We start from the raw sequence: 24422 nt of genomic DNA, 5'->3' as shown, positions 1-24422 counted from the left end.
CACCAGTAAAAAAAACATATCTGTCTTGAATTTGAGACGAAAAACATTTTATTTTTTACTAATGAAGGGTTGGGTGAATGCGCATATGAAACTGCTGGGGTTTGGTATCTCCAACAAGGTTAAGAACCACTGGTGTAGACAGAAAAGGGAGAACGGACACATTTTGGCTTAAAAAGTGAAGATAAAGGTGAAGTTATAACAATGAAAAACCCTCAGGAAGAGCTGCTTTAAAACGTGGCTAGCTAGTTAGCGGCTAACGTCCAGCCGCAATCTGCAGTGTTTTAGCTACTTCTAAATGACTAATCCTCGCCTTCATGGTGACAAATAAAGTAAGTTTCTTACAAGTAGGACGAGGAATATCTAAACATGCTTCACTACACACCGTAGGAGGATACAATAGCTCACAGGCGCCATGAGTGGATTTACACCTGACATCCACTGTAATGATACCAAGTATAAGACCGTATCTAGTAGTCAATACTACTATAATTACATTGATATTTTTTATCGTCACATATTATTATTTTTTTTAAAATTTATATTATATTCATAAACTCATTAAATACGTCCCTGGACACATGAAAACTTAAATTATGACCACTGTATGATCCTATAAGTACTTGGTATCAGATCGATACCTAAATTTGTGGTATCATCCATCCATCCATTTTTTTTAAATTTATATTATATTCATAAACTCATTAAATACGTCCCTGGACTCATGAAAACTTAAATTATGACCACTGCATGATCCTGTAAGTACTTGGTATCGGATCGATACCTAAATTTGTGGTATCATCTATCCATCCATTTCCTACCGCTTATTCCCTTTTGGGGTTGCGGGGGGCGCTGGCGCCTATCTCAGCTACAATCGGGCGGAAGGCGGGGTACACCCTGGACAAGTCGCCACCTCATCGCAGGGCCAACACAGATCCAAAACTAATGTAAAGTATCAAAGAAGAGAAGAATAAGTGATTATTATGTTTTAACAGAAGTGCAGATAGAACATGTTGAAACTGAAAATAAGCAGATATTAAAAGTAAATGAACAAGTGGATTAATAATATTTTTTACAGTTTGTCCCTCATAATGTTGACAAAATAATAGGTGTATAAATGACACAATATGTTACTGCATACGTCAGCAGACTAAGTAGAAGCCTTTGTTTTTTATCCCATCCATCCATTTTTCTACCGCTTGTCCCTTTTGAGGTGGCGGGGGGCTCGCTGGCGCCTATCTCAGCTGCATTCGGGCGGAAGGCACCACTCATGGCAGCCTTTGTTTGTTTACTTACTACTAAAAGACAAGTTGTCTAGTATGTTCACTATTTCAATTAAGGATTAAATTACAATAATAAACATATGTTTCACGTACCCTCAGTTTTTCTTAAAATAAAGCCAATAATGCCATTTTTTGTGGTCCCCTTTTTCTTTGGAAAAGTATCAAAATAAATTTTTGCACCGGTACCGGTACCAGTACCAAAATTGTATGCTATGGCCAATATAACAATATAAAAAAGCTATAAAATGGAGGGCCTCGCCTCTCCAAAAATGCTGCTCCCTGCTTTTTCCTTGTAGTTGGGACACAAAATGAACAAATGAAGCATTCGTACACAGAGACATGGTTTGCACACGGAGGAACATTTGGCTCAAAAGACGTCACTTAAATGACATTCACGGTACCGGAGGGTCTTGTGAGATGACGCTGGCTGCTGCAAGATCATTATTATGAAAATATGACCGAGAGAAAGGCGAGAAACACTTTTTATTTCAACAGACTCTCGCGCCGCACCTTCCGTCAAAACTCTAAAGGCCGACTGCACATTTCCTATCTTCACAATAAAATCCCTGCTTCATGCTGCCTGCGCTAACTAAATACAGAGTCTCGGAAAACTGGCGTGCACAAGCGATCCCTCAGAAAGCTGGCGTGCACAAGCAGCTTTCCGAGACTCTTATTTTGTTAGCGCAGGCAGCATGAAGCAGGGCTTTTATTGTGAAGATAGGAAATGTGCAGTCTGCCTTTAGAGTTTTGACGGAAGGGACGGCGCGAAAGTCTGTTGAAATAAAAAGTGTTTCTCGCCTTCCTCTCTGTCATTTTTTCATAATAATGAACTGGCAGCAGCCAGCGTCATCTCACAAGACCCTCGGGTGCCGTGAATGTCAATCAAGCAAGCTACGGAATTTGCCGCCAATGTTTTTCTTGTAAAGTGTATGGAAGCTGGATGAATTAGATGCCAAAAACCAACCACTTTCATGTGGTATTGTACAGAAAGGACAACTTTTTTTCTCCTCCATTTGAAAATGTGGGCGTTATCATCATTACTGTCTGATTCCAATCAATGCAAGTCATCAGAATCAGGTAATACACCAACTTATATTCTTGTCTTTGTGAAAGAATTACACATGCTTGTATTATCATTAAACACATTTAACTTGTTTACAAAAATGTCTCTTTCATAAATAAATCAATATAAATGATATATATAAATGAGGTAGATCCCCTCGAGTTGGTCAATTGAAAAGTAGCTCGCCTGCAGAAAAAGTGTGGGCACCCCTGCTCCATACAAACAGCTTCATAATGTAAGCGGCTTATACACACTCATAAGGGAATGCAACGCATACTTGGTCAACAGCCATACAGGTGACACTTGAGGGTGGCCGTATAAACAACTTTAACACTGTTACAAATATGTGCCACACCGTGAACCCACACCAAACAAGAATGACAAACACATCCGTACCGTAACACAACAGAACCCAGAACCCTTGCAGCACTAACTCTTCCGGGACACTACAATACACGCTACCACCTAAAAGGTTAATTTGTTCGACCTTGGCCCGCGGCTTTCTTCAGTTTTAAATTTTGGCCCACACTGTATTTGAGTTTGACACCCCTGCCGTAGAAGGATGCAATACCGCCGTCACAATGTAAACAAACGCCATGGGTGGATCTACACCTGACATCCACTGTAATGATACCAAGCATAAGAGAGTATCTAGTCGATACAAAAAGTTTGCAAATAGAGGGGTTAGTAACTGTACATGAGTTGTCTTTATCGCGTCATCCGAGTTGTCTACCTTTTTACTCCCAGCTGCTGTACGAGGAAGTGCTCAGCCACGACGCCCCGTTGGCCACGATCATGGCGAAGAGCACGAGTATAGCTGAGAACTACGTCACTCACCTGGAGCAGCAGGACCTGCAAGAACGCTACAGCGCCATCAAAGACAGCGCCGTGGTAATGCACCCGTCCCAGAATCCACCTGAAAATGTAAAAGTAACATTGCCTTTCGAACCTCAGGGGGCTGTAGGCAAAGCGGAGGAGGTGGTGAAAAGCCACCAGGAGTACCAGAAGGGCCTCCGTGCGTTCGAAGAGTGGCTGGAGCAGGAGCAGGAGAAGCTGGGCTGCTACGTGCAGCTGGAGGGCGATGTTGACATGCTGGAGGAGACACTCCAGAAGCTGCAGGTCTGAAAGGCATGATGGAATGAGCCACCGATGCTGTTTCACATGCACCAACTAAGCCTTCAACTATAGGAGCTCCAGCTGCACTGCACGGAGGGCCAGGCGCTGCTCAACACCGTGCTGGTCACCCGCGAGCTGGTCACTCCCTGGGGGCCGCCTCAAATCGAAGACCGAGCGCTGGAGACCCTGCAGCAGGACTGGAGGACGTACCAGGCCCGGCTGGCTGACACCAGGGCCCAGCTCAACAGCGCCTTGGCCAAACTCCGACAGATGGAGCAGAAGTTCCAGCGTCTGGACAGCTGGCTGAAAAGCATGGAGACCAAAGCGCAACTGCGAAGCCACCGCCGCTCCGACCGAGCCACCAAAGATGCTCAGCTCCATTTAATAAAGGTCAGCGGTCACAGTATTATGTCTGTCAAACATCACTGGGGATGCTTTCTGCTGTGCAGATGTGGCAAGAGGAGGTGCTGGTTTATCAAGACGAGATGGAGGGCCTCGGCATTCTGGCCCAGCAGGTTCTAGACGAGACCCACATTAGCAGCCGCATCAGCAGCAGAGCGACCCAGATCACAGCCCGCTACCACGCACTGCTGCTCCACTTGCTGGTAACATTTCAACCAATCCATCAATGTTTATTTATACAGCCCTGAATCACAAGTGTCCCACTCAAGGGGAGACCCTTGCAATGGACGTCGAGTGGATCTAGCATTATATTGTGGAAGTCCAGTCCATAGTGGATCTAACATAATAGTAAGAGTCCAGTCCATAGTGGATCTAACATAATAGTGAGAGTCCGGTCCATAGTGGATCTAACATAATAGTGTGAGAGTCCAGTCCATAGTAGATCTAACATAATAGTGTGAGAGTCCAGTCCATAGTAGATCTAACATAATAGTAAGAGTCCAGTCCATAGTCGATCTAACATAATAGTGAGAGTCCGGTCCATAGTGGATCTAACATAATAGTGTGAGAGTCCAGTCCATAGTGGATCTAACATAATAGTGTGAGAGTCCAGTCCATAGTGGATCTAACATAATAGTGTGAGAGTCCAGTCCATAGTGGATCTAACATAATAGTGTGAGAGTCCAGTCCATAGTGGATCTAACATAATAGTGTGAGAGTCCAGTCCATAGTGGATCTAACATAATAGTGAGAGTCCAGTCCATAGTGGATCTAACATAATAGTGAGAGTCCAGTCCATAGTGGATCTAACATAATAGTGAGAGTCCAGTCCATAGTGGATCTAACATAATAGTAAGAGTCCAGTCCATAGTGGATCTAACATAATAGTGAGAGTCCGGTCCATAGTGGATCTAACATAATAGTGTGAGAGTCCAGTCCATAGTGGATCTAACATAATAGTGTGAGAGTCCAGTCCATAGTGGATCTAACATAATAGTGTGAGAGTCCAGTCCATAGTGGATCTAACATAATAGTAAGAGTCCAGTCCATAGTGGATCTAACATAATAGTGAGAGTCCGGTCCATAGTGGATCTAACATAATAGTGTGAGACTCCAGTCCATAGTGGATCTAACATAATCGTGAGAGTCCAGTCCATAGTGGATCTAACATAATAGTGTGAAAGTCCAGTCCATAGTGGATCCAACATAATAGTGAGAGTCCAGTCCATAGTGGATCCAACATAGTACTGAGAGTCCAGTCCATAGTGGATCTAACATTATAGTGTGAGAGTCCAGTCCATAGTGGATCAAACATAATAGTGTGAGAGTCCAGTCCATAGTGGATCTAATATAATAGTGTGAGAGTCCAGTCCATAGTGGATCTAACATAATAGTGTGAGAGTCCAGTCCATAGTGGATCTAACATAATAGTGTGAGAGTCCAGTCCCTAGTGGATCTAATGTAACAGTGTGAGAGTCCAGTCCATAGTGGGTCTAACATAATGGTGTGAGAGTCCAGTCCATAGTGGATCTAGCATAGTAATGAGAGTCTAGTCCATAGTGGATCTAACATAATAGTGAGAGTCCAGTCCATAGTGGATCTAACATAATAGTGAGAGTCCAGTCCATAGTGGCTCTAACATAATAGTGAGAGTCCAGTCCATAGTGGATCTAACATAAGGGAGAGTGGGGCAAAGCAGAAAAGAAAACAACCGGCAGATCAACTGGTCTAAAAAGGAGGTCTATTTAAAGGCTAGAGTATACAAATGAGTTTTAAGACGGGACTGAAATGCTTCTACTGAGGTAGCATCTCGAACTGTTTCTGGTAGAACATTCCAGAGTTCTGGAGCCCCAATAGAAAAGGCTCTATGGCCCGCAGACTTTTTTTGGGCTATGGGAATCACTAATAAGCCAGAGTTTATTAAACGCAGATTTCTTGCCGGGACATATGGTACAATACAATCAGCAAGATAGGATGGAGCTAGACCGTGTAGTATTTTACACCCAAGTAGTAAAACCTTGAAGTCACATCTTAAGTGCACAGTAAGCCAGTGCAGTTGAGCCAGTACAGGTATATATGTATATAATGTGAGTATATAAAGGTATATACAGTATAGGTATATATGTATATACTCTAGGTCAGTGTTTCTCAAATGGGGGTACGCGTACCCCTGGGGGTACTTGAAGGTATCCCAGAGGGTATGTGAGATTTTTTTTTAAATATTATAAAAACAGCAAAAATTCAAAAATCCTTTATAAATGTATTTATTCCCCCCATGCCATGATGGTTTGATCCTACCTGGCGGTGCCGCGCGGCACCAACTGTCAATCGACTATCGATGTAGAAAACAATGGAGGCGTGGTTAAAGTGTAGCAGTAATGCAGCTGAAAACGAGGAGGAACATGTGCCAAATAAGGCCAAACCAGAGCACAATTAAGACAGTATTCCGAAGAATATGTGTTAATGGGATTTACGGCTTCGAGTTGTAACCCCCCCAAGGCATTGTGTTTGTTCTGTGGAGAAATGTTAGCTAACAGCGGCATGAAGCCCACACATCTTCAGCGGCATCTTCGGACAAGACACGCTTGCCATGTCGGAAAGCCACCTGATTTTTTTAAGAGGAGACTAAATGAATTCAGGTCATCTCAAGGCACGATGCGGAAGGCGTCCACAATATCACCAAGACTGACAGAGATCCTCAGTGAACCACAGGCTCAGGTTTCTCACTAAAATGTCCGTCAAAAAGAACTGTGAAAAGAAGTACAACAATGCAATATTCAGTGTTGACAGTTAGATTTTTTTGTGGACATGTTCCATAAATATTGATATTACATATTTATTTTTTTGTGAAGAAATGTTTAGAATTAAGTTGATGAATCCAGATGGATCTCTATTACAATCCCCAAAGAGGGCACTTTTAAGTCGATGATTATTTCTATGTGTAGAAACCCATCCATCCATCCATTTTCTACCGCTTATTCCCTTTTGGGGTCGCGGGGGGCGCTGGCGCCTATCTCAGCTACAATCGGGCGGAAGGCGGGGTACACCCTGGACAAGTCGCCACCTCATCGGGACCTTTATTTATAATACAATTATTATTTTTATTTTTCAACAAGTTTTTAATAATTTTTACATTTTTATTTTACAAATAGTTCAAGAAAGACCACTACAAATGAGCAATATTTTTGCACTGTTATACAATTTAATAAATCAGAAACTGATGACATAGTGCTGTATTTTACTTCTTTATCTCTTTTTTTCAACCAAAAATGCTTTGCTCTGATTAGGGGGTAGTTGAATTAAAACAATGTTCACAGGGGGTATGCCACTGAAAAAAGGTTGAGAACCACTGCTCTAGGTACATAAATGTATATACAGTATAGGTGTGATATAATCAAACTTTCTTCTTCTTGTCAATAGTCTAGCAGCCACATTTTGTACCAACTGTAATCTTTTAATGCTAGACATAGGGAGACCCGAAAATACTAGGTTACAGTAATGGAGACGAGACGTAGCAAACATGAATAATGATCTCAGCGTCGCTTGTGGACAAAATGGAACACATTTTAGTGATAATACGGAGATGAAAGAAGGCCGTTTTAGTAACACTCTTAATGTGTGACTCAAAGGAGAGAGTTGGGTGGAAGATAATAGCCAGATTCTTTACCGAGTCGCCTGGTGTAATTGTTTGGTTGTCAAATGTTAAAGTTGTATTATTAAATAGAGGTCGGTGTCTAGCAGGACCGATAATCAGCATTTCCGTTTTCTTGGCGTTGAGTTGCAAAAAGACATCTTGTGTCCACTCAGCTACACTGCATTAACCTCCACGACTTTCAATCTTCTTATGTTTGCAGGAGACCATCAAACAGTTGCAGGAGGAGGTGTCCTGCATCGAGGAGACTCAGAGTGTCTTCAGCACCTTCTCCGACTGGCTCAGCAGCGCTCAGAACAGCCTCCGCTCCGTGGCTACCAGCAACGACACTGTGGACCGCTTCGCCATGGAAAGAAAGATGAAGAAGATCGAGGTACTGGTGTAGATTCTCCTCACTTGTTATTGGTCTGGTTTCTTGGGGAGTCAAGACAAAAGATGAGAGTTTTGTGCGCAGACTCTGCAGGCGGACATGGAGTCGGGTCACGCCAACCTGAAAATGGTGAGAGAGAAGAGCGAGCGAGCCCTGGTCTTCCTGGAGGAAGCCGAAGCGCAGCGGCTGAAGGAGGAAGTGGACAGCCAGGTGGCCCAACTGGAGGACCTGGTCACAGCCCTTCGCTTGGAGCAGAGCTCTCTGGAGAAGTGCATCTCGCTCTCTAAAGACTTTGTGGATAAATACAAGGCTCAAGCCCAGTGGGTGCTGGAAACCAAGAGCCTGTTGGCGTCCAGCGTCGAGCCCAAAGCTGAACTTTACCAGAAGAAAGCCCAGCTGGCAAAGTACAAGGTGACTGCTCGATTTTTTTATTTTTTTTTATTAATTAGTCGAACAAAATAATAGACAATAAGTGAAGTGAATTATATTTATATAGCGCTTTTCTCTAGTGACTCAAAGCGCTTTACATAGTGATACCCAATATCTTAGTTACATTTAAACCAGTGTGGGTGGCACTGGGAGCAGGTGGGTAAAGTGTCTTGCCCAAGGACACAACGGCAGTGACTAGGATGGCGGAAGCGGGAATCGAACCTGCAACCCTCAAGTTGCTGGCACAGCCACTCTATCAACCGAGCTATACCGCCCCATAATAATATATAATAATATCAATCAATCATAATAATATTATAATAAACCATAATAATATCAATCAATCAATCAATGTTTATTTATATAGCCCTAAATCAGAAGTGAAGTGAAGTGAATTATATTTATATAGTATAGCGCTTTTTCTCTAGTGACTCAAAGCGCTTTACATAGTGAAACCCAATATCTAAGTTACATTTAAACCAGTGTGGGTGGCACTGGGAGCAGGTGGGTAAAGTGTCTTGCCCAAGGACACAACGGCAGTGACTAGGATGGCAGAAGCGGGAATCAAACCTGTAACCCTCAAATTGCTGGCACGGCCACTCCACCAACCGAGCTAAACCGGCCCAAGTGTCTCAAAGGGCTGCACAAACCACAACGACATCCTCGGTAGACCCCACATAAGGGCAAGGAAAAACTCACACCCAATGGGACGTCGGTGACAGTGACAATGATGACTATGAGAAACCTTGGAGAGGACCGAAAGCAATGGATGTCGAGCGGGTCTAACATGATAATGTGAAAGTCCAATCCATAGTGGATCCAACATAACCATGAGAGTCCAGTCCAAAATGGATCCAGTATAGTAGCTAGAGTCCCGTCCATAGTGGAGCCAGCAGGAAACCATCCCAAGCGGAGGCGGATCAGAAGCGCAGAGATGTCCCGAACCGATACACAGGCGAGCGGTCCATCCTGGGTCCCGACTCTAGACAGCCAGTACTTCATCCATGGCCACCGGACCTGTGTGTCGCCCCCCCCTCCACAAGGGAGAGGGGGACAGAGGAGAAAAAGTAAAGAAACGGCAGATCAACTGGTCTAAAAAGGGGGTCTATTTAAAGGCTAGAGTATACAAATGAGTTTTAAGATGACACTTAAATGCTTCTACTAGTTTTTGATATTAATACAATTCCTATTCCAAACCCGGCCCAGCAACATTCAGAATAGCAATCAACAGAGCAATTGAGAGGACACACAAACATGACACAAAACAATCCAAAAGTAGTCCAAAAAAATGAATGATATCAACAACTGTATCAATATTAATATGAATTCCAAAATAGCAGTGATTAGAAATCCCTCATTTACATTATCATCACAGCCATTTAATCAAAAATGACGTGGGGCAGCACGGTGGTAGAGGGGTTAGTGCATCTGCCTCACAATACAAAGGTCATGAGTAGTCCCGAGTTCAATCCCAGGCTCGGGATCTTTCTGTGTGGAGTTTGCATATTCTCCCCGTGACTGTGTGGGTTCTACTCCGACTTCCTCCCACCTCCAAAGACATGCACCTGGGGATAGGCCCCTCCCACCTCCAAAGACATGCACCTGGGGATAGGCCCCTCCCACCTCCAAGGTCATTCACCTGGGGATAGGCCCCTCCCACCTCCAAAGACACGCCCCTGGGGATAGGCCAATCCCACCTCCAAAGACACGCCCCTGGGGATAGGCCCCTCCCACCTCCAAAGACATGCACCTGGGGATAGGCCAATCCCACCTCCAAAGACACGCCCCTGGGGATAGGCCAATCCCACCTCCAAAGACACGCCCCTGGGGATAGGCCAATCCCACCTCCAAAGACATGCACCTGGGGATAGGTTGATTGGCAATACTAAATTGGCCCTAGTGTGTGAATGTGAGTGTGAATGTTTTGTCTATCTGTGTTAGCCCTGTGATGAGGTGGCGACTTGTCCAGGGTGTGTACCCCACCTACCGCCCGAATGCAGCTGAGATAGGCTCCAGCGACCCAAAAAGGGACAAGCGGTAGAAAATGGATGGATGGACATAAAAACATTAAAAAAAAGAACAATAGTGTGACAGTGGCTTGCACTTGCATCGCATCTCATAAGCTTGACAACGCATTGTGTCAAATATTTTCCACAAAGATAAAAGAGGTCATATTTTATTTTCATTTAATAGTTAAAACAAATGTAAATAATGGATGCTTAATTCCAATATATGACTCATTATTATCTCAACTAAATCCAGTTTTTTTCTATTGATATCATCTCCATAGCTTGTGTGTACCAGCCTGTATGAGTTGGACTATCAACATCCATCCATTTTTTTTAATATTACCCTTTTTGTTATGATACATATTGAAATATATTATTTTTTTTACTCTTTGAGGACATTTTAGGCTGCTTGGTTTTGAGAAAAAAAACCTAATTGCGGAATTCGCGCCCAAGCGGTTCCGCTGATCACACACGCCACAAGAGACCGGCATCCAGAATTGAACAACGTTTTAATGCTCATCAATAGTTTCCGCTATTTTGACTTTTCAGTCTCTCCAAGTCTCCAAGTCCTTCCTCCTCTTGCTACTGTTAAAGACAACAGGTGATTAGACAACTTGTACCACCTGGGAAATCGAATCACCTGTTCATATGTTTCTCGCCGTTGGCACTGCTCTGTCCTCAACACCATGGACAGAGGCGATGATCTTTGCTCCTGCAGGCAGCGCTGGCCACGCCTCTGTCCACACCCCACATTCTTTATTTTCATGTAAATTCTGGGTCTTATTCAGTAATAGAATGTACAAAATTCCATTCTGTCTTTAAGGTGGTCTGTCCATAACGTTATCAAAACATTATTGTGAGCTTTTGTACTAGTGTTCCTAAACATTTTTTTCCCTAAATCTAGCCCCCGAGTCAAAATAATTGCCCGGGCTTGCCTTAAAGAGAGCGAGCCAGTGACAAAAGTTTGTGTGTGCCATTTGCAGACCATCCAGCAGGTGGTGCAGTCACACCAATCAGCTGTGAAATCAGTGTTGGAGAAAGGTGAAGCCCTGCTAGACACAGTCCACGACCCCATCATCCGTGACAACATGAACACGCTGCAGGCTGACTTCCAGGAGCTCTGCTTGCAGGCTAAGGTAGGGCTCACTTTGTAAAGCTAAGGGAAAGTCTGTGCCGAACCGTCCCGGTGTTTCAGACGCAGGTCCAGAACCTGGTGGAGTGGGTGAAGGAGCATGAAGGCTACAACAGTGAACTGCAGGAGGTGGAGAAATGGCTCCTGCACATGTCCAGTCGGCTCGTCACCTCCAGATCCATGCAGACCAACAGCATGGAGATGGCCACCCAGCAACTTGCACGCCACAAGGTGACACTATCTCACTCTTTTCTTCATGACTGGGTTATGTTTCATTAGGCGACCCCTGGGGAATGACATCGAAAAATGTGTCAGCTGAAATGTAACATAGTCTTGTATGTCAACTTTTGACCACCACTGTATATTCTGCATTCATCTCTTTGGTTGTTTTTAGGCCATAATGGAGGAGATTGCAGGTTTTGAAGAACGTCTGACAAGCTTGAAGCAGAAAGGAGAAGATCTGGTCGCCAGCTGCACCGACCAAGTCCAGGCTAAGATCAGCCAACAGGTGCAGGTTCACCAGCAGGGAACTCGGGACAGCTACTCGGCCATATGCAGCACTGCTCAGAGGGTGAGTTCAAAGACGTCCAGAATCGGAGCGACCAAAGATTTCAATACACACGGTCGACAGGTGCACCAAAGTCTGGACCGAGAGTTGCAGAAGCACGTCAACCATCAAGACACTCTTCAGCAATGCCAGACCTGGCTTGCCACGGTCCAGGAGGAACTCCGCCTAAACCATCATGGACCATCTGGTCTGCAAGAGGCGCTAAAACAGGTACTGCGGATATTGCAACAGATCATATTTGCTGTTTTGTTTCTGACAAATCCAATGGTAACAGGTGAAGCACTTCCGGGCCCTTCAGGAGCAGGCTAGCACCTACTTAGACCTGGTGTGTTCAGTGTGCGACCTGTCTGATGACGCCGTGAGAGTGACTGCAGCACAAGTTCAGAAGGTCAAGCTAACTGTAAGTATATATATATATATATGTATAAATATGGTGTTATAAATATAAATAAATATATATATTTCAGAGACATGCTGTCAGGGGAGGCAAGTGAGGCAGTGCCTCACCTGCCACCAGGTGGCTTAACCATGAGATGTTCCAGAACGAAGTAATAGAATAAAATAAGTTTTAATATTTCTCTTTTGGTTTATGCTTTCTATGTGATTTTGGTGTGGTTCCAGTATATTTTGGTCATTTTTATGGTCAAAATCGCGGAAATTCCATGTTTCCTGATCAAAACAATGCAGTGGATGAGAAATGAGGCAGACACAGGCGGTGCCTCCACGGCTACGCGCGGTGTGCATTGGGCATGTGCGTGCGAGGGGGCGCATGATTGTTGCCACCTGCCTTTTCCACAAAAGGCAGGTCTTGAGGCAGCAAGTACCTCTGCCTCCAGGTAGGGAGCGATATATTGTCAACTTGCAGTTGAATGCCTCAGCAGTACTCTGACTTGCCACACTGGGAGAAGTGGGGGCGCTCAAGCTAGCAGACACAGGTCTCTCCAGCAGAAGCAAGCCTTTTGTCTTTTCTTTTTTTTTTTTAACTGTATTTATAACAAACATGGCATTTTTATTAGAGTAAGCCAGAGTCTATGGGTGTTTTTTGTCGGATGCAAAAATATTGTTAAATTTTTTGGAATGAAATTGAATTAAATGACTGTCTGCCAATATAGAGGATTATTTACTGTATCCAAGATGAAATACTTCTCTAAACTGGACTTTAAGACAAAATGAATGCGATCATACAAAGTAGGTTTTCATGGAGGATAGCTATTGCTGCTTCAGATACAAATACAGACAGGTAATATACACTCACAATACTTGATTTATTTGGTTAAAAGCAAATGGGACCAAAAAGTAGTTAATAACAACTTAATCAAATAGTTTTTGGACCCATTTATCATATCATAATATCATTATGATAACGTTCCTAATCGATAGATCCCATGAAATCTTATACGTCTAGTCTCTTACGTGAATGGGCTAATTAATATTATTTGATATTTTACGGTAATGTGTTAATAATTTCACACATAAGTCGCTCCAGAGTATAAGTCGGCCAAAGTATGAAAAAAAATGCGACTTATAGTCCGAAAAATACGGTACATATATATATATATATATATATATATATTTTTTTTTTCATTTATTATTATTTATATATATATATATATAATTTTTTTTAAATTATTATTTATATATATATATATATATATATATATATTTATTTTTTATTTTTTTTAATTATTTTTATTGTATATATATATATATATATATATATATATATATATATATATATATATATACACATTTAAATGCGGCCCTGCGATGAGGTGGCGACTTGTCCAGGGTGTACGCCACCTGCCGCCCGATTGTAGCTGAGATAGGCTCCAGCGACCCCAAAAGGGACAAGCGGTAGAAATGGATGGATGGATATATAAATGCGATGTGGTCCTCAATGCATATATGTATGTATATGTGTGTGTATATATATATATATATATATATATATATATATATATATATATATATATATAACAAGTCCTCCAATATTTTTGAATTATATAAATATTAAACATCTATTTATGTGTGTATATGTTAATGTTTAAAGTTAAACATGTATTTTTAATATATGCACACACATATAGATGTTTAATATTGATATCATCCAAAAACTAATTGGAGGACATGTTCATTGTACACTTTCTTTGTTGTCTTTGCAGATCGAGGAGAGCATGTCTCGCGCTCAGGAACTTTCAGAGGGCTGGAGGGAGATCAAAGAGCAGAAGCAGGATTTGACGAGCTTATTCCAAGATATGGAACAGCAAATCCTCACTCTGTCCAGAAGACCTGCAGAGTTGGAGACCAAGATTGCTCAAAACATGCTTTCTCAAGCCAAGGTAGGAGAGGGTCGCCCAGCGATGTTTGGACGCTTTTCACCTGAAGCCATCAAAGATGTTTACTGACTTGATCTTCTCGACACGCAGGAATGTAGCCAGCTACTCCAGTCCAAACAAAGTGTCCTGACCAGAATGACGGAGAAAGTCAGCAAACTGTCTCCAGGCCAGGACTCGCCAGAGCATGCGGAGCTGGACCGTCTGAGTCATTCCTGGCTGGACCTTTGTCATCAGGCCAGCAAGCTGCAGAGGCAGCGGCAGGAGGACCTCCAGATGTCTAAAGAGTACCACGACTGTATGGCCGCCGTAGAAGTTCTGTTTGAGCAGGGGGCTAAACAGTGGGACAATCTAGCAAGGTGTGCTTGTGTGAAAAAACACACCGTAGTCTTCCTTACCATCAATCATTATTCTTTCTCTTACAATGCAGAACCGATGCTGAAAGCTCCTCCCAGCACTTGGAGGCATTACGCAAACTTGCTGTGGAACTGGATGGACAAAAAGGTACATTGGAGGATCTGAAGGAGCAGAAACAAAAAGTTATCCAGCGTCTGAACCTGGACGACAAGGAGCTGGTCAAAGAGCAAATCAGTCACTTTGAGCAGCGCTGGTCGCAGATGCAAAACCACATTGAGAAGAAAATCCAAGACTCGGTGGTGACCCTGGAGGAAATGGGCCAGGTGGAGACTCGTCTGAGGGAAGCTCGGGATTGGGCTGAGGAGCAGCAGCCCACCTTGTCCGAGGCCATGAAGATGAGTCCCCCTCCAGAGCTGGCTCAGAGTTTCCTCTTTGACCACTTGAGTATTTGTAGCGAGTTGGAGGCGAAGCAGCTGCTGTTGGCCCAAGCCATGACCGACGCCGACAGGGTTCTGGCCCGTCTCGGTCTAAGCGAGCGTCAGCGTCTGCAGCAGCTGATTTCCGACACTCAGTCAGAGGTGGAGTCCTTGAGCGTGAAAGTGGTGCAGCGGAGAAAACATCTCAGCAAGGCCTTCACCGAGAGGACTCAGTTCCTGATGGCCGTCAACCAGTCTATTTCTTGGGTCCAGCAAAATGAGAAGAAGGCCCTGGCCGAAGAGAACGTGGCTTTGTTACCCGATGACCTCGCCAAGCAGGTCCGAACGTGCCGGAACATTCAAAGCAGCTTGAAGGCTTACCAGAGCGAGTTGACGTCCTTATGGTCTCAGGGGAGGGACTTGATGCGGGACGCCAACGAGGACGAAAGGAACGAGATCCTCACCAAGCTGCAGGAGTTGCAAAACATCTTCGATAAAACTCTACACAGGTGTGGGAAGAAACTACAAGATCTTGAAAAGGTGTTTGTCTCGAGGAAGTACTTCAAGAACGATCTCGAAAAAATATGCCAGTGGATAAAACAAGCGGACATCATCACATTTCCTGAAATCAACCTCATGGTCGGAGACGGCGAATTAGAGGCACAGCTGTTGAAGTATCAGCAGATAGTCGAGCAGGCAGTGGAGTATGAGAACCTTCTCTTGATTGTGCAAAGAGCAGGACAGGAGATTCTGGCCACTCTGAATGAAGTGGACCACTGCTATCTGGATGAAAAACTGAATACGCTCCCACAGCAATACAACAACATATTAGCACTAGCCAGAGAGAAACAGGAGAAAATCCAACAGGCCATCTTTACCAGGAACGAGTACACCTCTTTCATAGATATCACTCAAAAAGCCCTGGAGGAGCTTGAGGAGCAATTCAACCATCTGGGAAAGCAGCCTGTAGGCCTGGAAACCGAAGAGGTTCTCACCCTGCAGAGTGATTACAAAGCCATCCAAGTGGACCTGAGCCATCTGGGTCTTGCTGTGAGCGAACTGAACCAGAAGAAGGAAGGCTTCCGTAGCACCGGACAGCCCTGGTGCCCCGAGGAAATGACCCAGCTCACCAGCCTCTACAACGGTCTGAAGAGGCTGCTTGAACAGAAAATGGAGCATCTGGATGAAACCTTGGAGTCATTCGAGGACCAGAAGGCGATGGCCATGCAGGTGGACTCGGAACTGAAGGCAACCAAGGAGCAGCTGGTGAAGGTCAACGCTGAGACTCAGTCTGCAGAGGAAAGGCTGAAGAACTACCACACTCTTGCGGGAAGCCTCCAGAGCGCCAACTCTCACTTATCGAGGCTCATGGAGCAAATGGACTCTCTGGCACCGCGTAAGGACCAAACAGCCCACAACGCCTCCAAAGAGCAAGTGGTCCTGTGGCAGGAGGAGCTGCGATCCTTGCAGGCTGCGGTCGGGGACCTCATCGAGGAGTGCGAGAACCGCTTCGTCCAGAGCAAAGACTTTGAGACGGAGATAGAACGGACGCTGGCCTGGCTGCAGCAGGTGCAGGACGAGCTGGGGTCCGCCGTGACCGTGGACATGCGGGTGGAGAAAGTGCAGGAGGAGATCAGGAAACAGCAAATAATGCAGGAGGAGGTTCAGTCCACACTTCGGATCGTGGCCGCTCTGAGCAGCAGGGAGAAGCAGAAGTACACCAGTGCAAACGAGCTGGTGCCGACCCACGTTGACACTAGCCTTGAAGAAATGGCCAAGCTGCAGGCAGATGTTCAGAAACAACTGAGTTCCAGACAGGTATCAGTCGTCTTTTGTCGAATCTGGTTCTCTTCATGAATTGTCATACGTAAGGAGGCATGTTTACCCTTGTGTGAAGGTAACCCTGGAGCAGGCCCTGCTGTTGTGCCAGAAGTACCACTTTAGGATGCAGGCGGCCTGCGAATGGCTGGAAGACGCCGTGTCCTTCCTGCAGGAGGCCAGCCTGGGCGTGGACGTGGAGAACTACGAGGAATGTCTGCGGCAGCACGGCGGCATCATGGCCACCGAGCAGGAGTTTCTCATCCACCTGGATGAGCTGGAAACTTTCCTGCCCCAGCTGGAGAACCTCGTCAAGCCCACAGCCAAAGGCCAGCTGCGGGTGAGCGTGGAGTCGGCCAAGCAGAGAGGCCTGGAGGTCCGGGATCAGCTGCAGTGTCATCAAGATGTCCTTCAAAGGTAGTGCAAGCTAAAAGGCTAAATGAGAGGTCTCCAACAGGGGGTCTTCGTATCCAGGGGTCCGCAGAGGTACTGCAGGGGGGTCGTGAAAAACCGTGCTAAATGTATATAGCAAGGATTTTTTGTCATGATTTTAAGAGTACACGAGAAAGTGCCAAGAAAAGGATAACTCTCTTTGACTAGTCGTGTACAAAACATTGCACAACACACTGTCAAATATATTCTACAAACCCCAAAAGCAGGGAAGTTGTCACGTTGTGTAAAAGGTAAATAAAAACAGAATACAATGATTTTCATTTTATATTCAATTGAATAGACTGAAAAGACAGGAATCTGGAGAAATCACTGCACGCAAGCGATGATATTACGAACTTTCGATCCCTCAGGCGCTACTGCATCAAAAAGCCACATCGGTGTGTAATGGATATCACCACATGGGTTCAGGAACACTTCAGAAAACCACTGTCAGTAACGACAGTTTGTCGCTACATCTGTAAGTGCAAGTTAAAACTCTACTATGTAAAGCCAAAGCCATTCATCAGCAACACCCAGAAAAGCCACAGGCTTTGTAGGACCGGAGCTCTGTGAAGGCACCATTAATGCTGAAAGGTACATACAGCTTTTCGAGCAACATATGTTGCCATCCAAGCAACGTCTTTTTCATGGACGCCCCTGCTTATTTCAACAAGACAATGTCAAGCTACCTGTTTCAACAGCGTGGCTTCGTAGTAAAAGAGTGCTGGTACTAGACTGGCCTGCCTGTAGTCCAGACCTGACCTGTCTCCCATTGAAAATGTGTGGCACATTATGAAGCCTAAAATACCACAACCGAGACCCCGGACTATTGAACAACTTAAGCTGCCCATCAAAAAAGAATGGGAAATAATTCCACTTAAAAAATGTGTCTCTTTAGTTCCCAAACCTTTACTGAGTTTCGTTAAAAGGAAAGGCCATGTAACACACTGGTAAAAATGTCCCTCTGACAACTTGTTTGCAATCTGTTGCTGCCATTAAATTCTAAGTTCATGATTATTTGCAAAAAAAATTATGTTTCTTAGTTCAAACATTAAGTATCTTGTCTTTGCAGTCTATTCAATTGAATATATGTTAATAATAATAATAATAGATTTTATTTGTAAAAAAAACACTTAACATTGAGTAAACAACCTCAAAGTGCTACAGTGTATTAAAATAAAATAAAAAGATAATAAAAATTAAAAAAAATAAAAAATAAAACAGCCTAATAGCTAGAACTAGTATGCATATATCATACTATCATCCATTGCTTTCGGTCCCCTAGAGGGGGGGGGGGGGGGGGGGGTTGCCCACATTTGAGGTCCTCTCCAAGGTTCTCAAGGTCATCATTGTCATTGGCGTCCCACTGGGTGTGAGTTCTCCTTGCCCTTATGTGGGTTCTTCTGAGGATGTCGTAGTCGTAGTGGTTTGTACAGTCCTTTGAGATATTTGTGATTTAGGGCTATATAAAGAAACATTGATTGATTGATTGATTGATTGATCTAAAAAAAAAGGCTTTTTTAAAAAAAGAAGGGTTTTTAAGCCTTTTTTAAAAGCATCCATAGTCTGTGGTACCCTCAGTTGGTCAGGGAGAACAGGGAACCTGAGCGGCGGAGAAGAAAGCCCAGTCTCCCATAGTTCGTAGCCTTGTTCTCGGAGGTTGGAGGAGGTGTCGTGTGGAGGATTTGGGGGTGAGCAGTCCTTTGAAGTAGAGGGGGCATTTCCATGGAGGCACTGGTGGGTTAGTGGGGAGACATTGTATTCAATTCTAAGTGGAACAGGAAGCCAGTGAAGGGATTTGAGAACTTGTGTGATATGGTCGTATTTCCACACTCTACCCCAGGGCAGCTGTGGTTACAGATGTAGCTTACCACCACCAGGTGTGAATGAATGTTGAGTCCCACTTCTCTGTGAGCGCTTTGAGTGTTTAGAAAAGCACGATATATATCTAAGCTATTATTATTATTATTATTAAGAAGCAAGGAATCATGCAGAGACAGAGTTTCATTTTGCTCAATGAAGAGAGACGTATTGGCTGTACACTCAGTTACATTTCCAACCTACGCACTAAGGCACAGCCCATGTGCTCCACTATTTATTCGGGAGGTCCCTGGTTACATCACTGAGGCTGTTTCTGAAGGAAGGGGCTAATTTTAGCAGCCCCAGTTAGACACAATATATGATTATTCAGAAATGGAAATGTGGTGACACTCATGATATCGCCCTGTCTCTGCTTTGACTGCGTCAAAGTACTCGATGTTCGCCTTTGGCAGTCAGCGGGCCGGGTCTGAACACAAACACTGATACACTGGACAACTCGCAGTCCAAGATTGCAAGTTGTCCCTTTGAACAAATAGAAAAGTACAACTTCAGCACAATTGATAATAACTATAGCAACGGCCTTTAAGCATAATAGTTGTGTGATAACTTATACGCTTATACACTTAACTTATACGGTTTCCTGTGGACGGGACTCTCGCTGCTGTCTTGGATCCGCTTTGAACTGAACTCTCGCGGCTGTGTTGGAGCCACTATGGATTGAACTTTCACAGTAACATGTTAGACCCGCTCGACATCCATTGCTTTCGGTCCCCTAGAGGGGGGGGGGTGCCCACATCTGAGGTCCTCTCCAAGGTTTCTCATAGTCAGCATTGTCACTGGCGTCCCACTGGATGTGAATTCTCCCTGCCCACTGGGTGTGAGTTTTCCTTGCCCTTTTGTGGCTTCTTCCGAGGATGTCGTAGTCGTAATGGTTTGTGCAGTCCTTTGAGACATTTGTGATCTGGGGCTATATAAATAAACATTGATTGATTGATTGATACACTTATACACTTAACTTATACGGTTTCCTGTGGACGGGACTCTTGCTGCTGTCTTGGATCCGCTTTGAACTGAACTCTCGCGGCTGTGTTGGAGCCACTATGGATTGAACTTTCACAGTATCATGTTAGACCCGCTCGACATCCATTGCTTTCGGTCCCCTAGAGGGGCGGGGGCGTTGCCCACTTCTGAGGTCCTCTCCAAGGTTTCTCATAGTCAGCATTGTCACTGGCGTCCCACTGGATGTGAATTCTCCCTGCCCACTGGGTGTGAGTTTTCCTTGCCCTTTTGTGGCTTCTTCCGAGGATGTCGTAGTCGTAATGGTTTGTGCAGTCCTTTGAGACATTTGTGATCTGGGGCTATATAAATAAACATTGATTGATTGATTGATACACTTATACACTTAACTTATACGGTTTCCTGTGGACGGGACTCTCGCTGCTGTCTTGGATCCTCTTTGAACTGAACTCTCGCGGCTGTGTTGGAGCCACTATGGATTGAACTTTCACAGTATCATGTTAGAACCGCTCGACATCCATTGCTTTCGGTCCCCTAGAGGGGCGGGGGCGTTGCCCACTTCTGAGGTCCTCTCCAAGGTTTCTCATAGTCAGCATTGTCACTGGCGTCCCACTGGATGTGAATTCTCCCTGCCCACTAGGTGTGAGTTTTCCTTGCCCTTTTGTGGGTTCTTCCGAGGATGTCGTAGTCGTAATGGTTTGTGCAGTCCTTTGAGACATTTGTGATTTGGGGCTATATAAATAAACATTGATTGATTGATTGATACACTTATACACTTAACTTATACGGTTTCCTGTGGACGGGACTCTCGCTGCTGTCTTAGATCCGCTTTGAACTGAACTCTCGCGGCTGTGTTGGAGCCACTATGGATTGAACTATCACAGTATCATGTTAGACCCGCTCGACATCCATTGCTTTCGGTCCCCTAGAGGGGCGGGGGCGTTGCCCACTTCTGAGGTCCTCTCCAAGGTTTCTCATAGTCAGCATTGTCACTGGCGTCCCACTGGATGTGAATTCTCCCTGCCCACTGGGTGTGAGTTTTCCTTGCCCTTTTGTGGCTTCTTCCGAGGATGTCGTAGTCGTAATGGTTTGTGCAGTCCTTTGAGACATTTGTGATTTGGGGCTATATAAATAAAAATTGATTTATTGATTGATTGACATAATTATTCTAACACCCCCAGAGTTGTTGACAATATTGCAGGTATGTGTAATATTTTTTTTATAACTCATGAATGTTTCTCTTTTCTGATTTTCTTAGTTGTGTGGCTCAGTGGAAGTCGTACCAGGAGGCAAGGCAGACCGTCATTGAAATCATGAACGAAGCTGAGAAGAAGCTGACACAGTTTTCAACCGCCAAAGCGGCAACGAGCCAAGAGGCCGAGGACAAGCTGCGCAGTCACCAGGTGGGGGTAGATGTGTAAGACTTATAGTAGTCAGCATAGTTTATACATAATATTATCATTTTCAGACCCTGGTTTCACTGGTCAACGGCTTCCAAGAGAAGCTGAGTGGTCTGGAGGAGCAGGCGGCTCAGCTGGAGCAGGTGGGCAGCGATGCCAGCAAGGCCACCATCAGTCGCTCCATGACCACCGTGTGGCAGCGCTGGACCCGACTCCGCAGCGTGGCGCGCGGGCAGGAGCGAGTCCTGGAGGACACGGCGCAAGAGTGGAGGACGTTCAGGGAGAAGGTAGACCGCCTCGTTTCCCCGCAGCAAGCTGTACAGAAACTCATGCTCGCCATTCCGTTCAAAGATGACGAAGGTGGGGACGGTTGCCGACGAGCTGCGAGGTCGGGTGCCGGACAGCGCGGTGGAGAAGGCCTCCAAGGCCACCCTGCAGTCTCTGCTGGAGCAGCACGACCTGCTGAGTCAGGACTTGGAGAGAGAGCTGTCATCCCTCACGCTGCTGCGCCAGTACGCCCTCAGCCTGCTGCACGACGTGGAGGTGCCTTCACCTACCAGCGAGCAGGAAGAGCTGCCCAGCCTGAAGGAGATCAGAGCTGTTCAGGAGCACATGGAGAGGTAGTGAGACCCTGGAGTCTTATATCAGGTGCAATGTTGACCGTCCATGTCGTCTGCAGCCTCCTGACAGAGTCCAGGACCAAGCGAGCTCAGGCAGCTCAGGAGCTGAGGGACAGAGAAGAAGTGGAGCGAGAACTCAACGTTGTGAAGGCATGGATCCAAGAGACCAGGGAGCTTCTCTTCAACCCCACGCCAGACATTGACGCTCTACTCCAAGAACTGGAGGTGCACCTGCTGGAGACATGCTGAAGAGTTTGCAGAAACATCATTATCCTGTCTTTCCACGCCCCTAGGTCGTACACGGAGACGTGATTACGTATCGCCAGAACGTGGACAAATTAGCCGAGCGGCAACAGAGCAAGTACTTGGACCTCTACACCATCCTGCCCTCGGAAATCTCCATGCAGCTGGCCGAGGTCTCGCTGGCTTTGGGGGCCATCGAGGATCAGGTGCGGTCTTACTTGGCAACATGCAGTATGTCTGTGGTGCAGCATGGCTTTTTGTCACGTTGTGCCCCCGTGCTTTGTAGGTTCTGTCCAAAGAGAGAGACATACAGAAAACCAGAGAAATAAAAGAGGAGTTCAGGTCCAGAATCCACGAGGTCTCGGAAAAACTCAAAGCCATTTCTGCCAAATTCAAGGAAAAGTCAGCAGAGGTTGACCAGGCCAAAGAAGAAGTCAAGGTAACTTTGTTTATTTCCGAACTCTTTGGGCTTTTCAAAAGGTCAGCTCGGAAAATAGAATCCTCCCCTAGTTTTGTAGGCCTAGGCACACTTAAGGCTCGGGGGGCCAGATATGGTGCGCAAAGTCATTTTATTTGGTCCCCCATGTCATTATATGTGGTCTGTCACTTCATTTTATGTGGCCTTCACATCATTTTATGTGGCCTCCACATCATTTTATGTGGTCTGGCACTTCATTTTATGTGGCCTCCACATAATTTTACGTGGCCTCCACATCATTTTATGTGGTCTGCCACGTGATTTTATGTGGTCTGTCACATCATTTTATGTGGTCCGTCACATCATTTTACGTGGCCTCCACATCATTTTATGTGGCCTCCACATCATTTTATGTGGCCTCCACATCATTTTATGTGGCCTCCACATCATTTTATGTGGTCTGTCACATCATTTTACGTGGCCTCCACATCATTTTATGTGGTCTGCCACATTATTTTATGTGGCCTCCACATCATTTTATGTGGTCTGCTACATCATTATGTGGCCTCCACATCATTTTATGTGGTCTGCTACATCATTATGTGGCCTCCACATCATTTTATGTGGTCTGCCACATGATTTTATGTGGTCCGTCACATCATTTTAAGTGGCCTCCACATCATTTTATGTGGTCTGTAACATTATTTTACGTGGCCTCCACTTCATTTTATGTGGTCTGCTATGTCATTTATGTGGCCTCCATGCCATTTTATGTGGTTTGCCATTTCATTTTATGTGGCCTCCACATCATTTATGTGGCCTCCACATCATTTTATGTGGTCTGCCAAACCTTTTTACGTGTCCTCCACATCATTTTATGTGGTCCGCCACATCATTTATGTGGCCTCCACATCATTTTATGTGGTCTGCCAAACCTTTTTACGTGACCTCCACATCATTTTACGTGGCCTGCCACGTCTTTTATTGTGGCCTCCACATCATTTTATGTGGTCTGCCAAACCTTTTTATGTGGCCTCCACATCATTTTATGTGGCCTCCACATCATTTTATGTGGTCCGCCACGTCATTTATGTGGCCTCCACATCATTTTATGTGGTCTGCCAAACCTTTTTACGTGGCCTCCACATCATTTTATGTGGTCTGCCACATCATTTATGTGGCCTCCACCCACGTCATTTTATGTGGTCTGCCCCATCATTTATGTGTTCTCCACGTAATTTTATGTGGCCTCCACATAATTTTATGTGGTCTGCCACATCATTCATGTGGCCTCCACGTCATTTTATGTGGTTTCCACATAATTTTATGTTGTCTGCCGCGACATTTACGTGGCCTCCACGTCATTTCACGTGGTTTGCCACTTCATTTTATGTGGCTTCCGCCCACGTCATTTTATGTGGTCTGCCACGTTATTTTACGTGGCCTCCACATCATTTTATGTGGTTTGCCACGTCATTTTATGTGGCCTCCACGTCATTTTATGTGGCCTCCACATCATTTAAGTG

General features: G+C 45.0%; 1 protein-coding gene across 3 annotated transcripts in view; it reads left to right on the top strand.

Moving 5' to 3' along the window:
* The window catches only part of syne1b (spectrin repeat containing, nuclear envelope 1b), a 346051-nt gene that overhangs the window by 165040 nt on the left and 156589 nt on the right, over positions 1-24422 (top strand). For all 3 annotated transcript variants that reach the window (XM_061894156.1, XM_061894155.1, XM_061894154.1), the window contains 21 exons: positions 3091-3234; positions 3298-3462; positions 3532-3849; positions 3909-4064; positions 7716-7886; positions 7968-8294; positions 11305-11457; positions 11517-11684; positions 11848-12024; positions 12085-12231; positions 12296-12421; positions 14184-14360; positions 14448-14713; positions 14785-16945; positions 17025-17362; positions 21474-21618; positions 21684-21902; positions 21967-22235; positions 22295-22460; positions 22529-22684; positions 22765-22917. In XM_061894156.1, the coding sequence (XP_061750140.1) occupies positions 3091-3234; positions 3298-3462; positions 3532-3849; positions 3909-4064; positions 7716-7886; positions 7968-8294; positions 11305-11457; positions 11517-11684; positions 11848-12024; positions 12085-12231; positions 12296-12421; positions 14184-14360; positions 14448-14713; positions 14785-16945; positions 17025-17362; positions 21474-21618; positions 21684-21902; positions 21967-22235; positions 22295-22460; positions 22529-22684; positions 22765-22917 (6102 nt within the window). The remainder of the gene's footprint in view (positions 1-3090; positions 3235-3297; positions 3463-3531; positions 3850-3908; positions 4065-7715; positions 7887-7967; positions 8295-11304; positions 11458-11516; positions 11685-11847; positions 12025-12084; positions 12232-12295; positions 12422-14183; positions 14361-14447; positions 14714-14784; positions 16946-17024; positions 17363-21473; positions 21619-21683; positions 21903-21966; positions 22236-22294; positions 22461-22528; positions 22685-22764; positions 22918-24422) is intronic.

Source organism: Nerophis ophidion, linkage group LG03 (genome assembly GCF_033978795.1).
Source record: "Nerophis ophidion isolate RoL-2023_Sa linkage group LG03, RoL_Noph_v1.0, whole genome shotgun sequence".
NCBI classification, from domain to species: domain Eukaryota; kingdom Metazoa; phylum Chordata; class Actinopteri; order Syngnathiformes; family Syngnathidae; genus Nerophis; species Nerophis ophidion.
The sequence above is the reverse complement of the archived record's forward strand: the minus strand, read 5'-3'. Positions and strand labels throughout refer to the sequence as shown.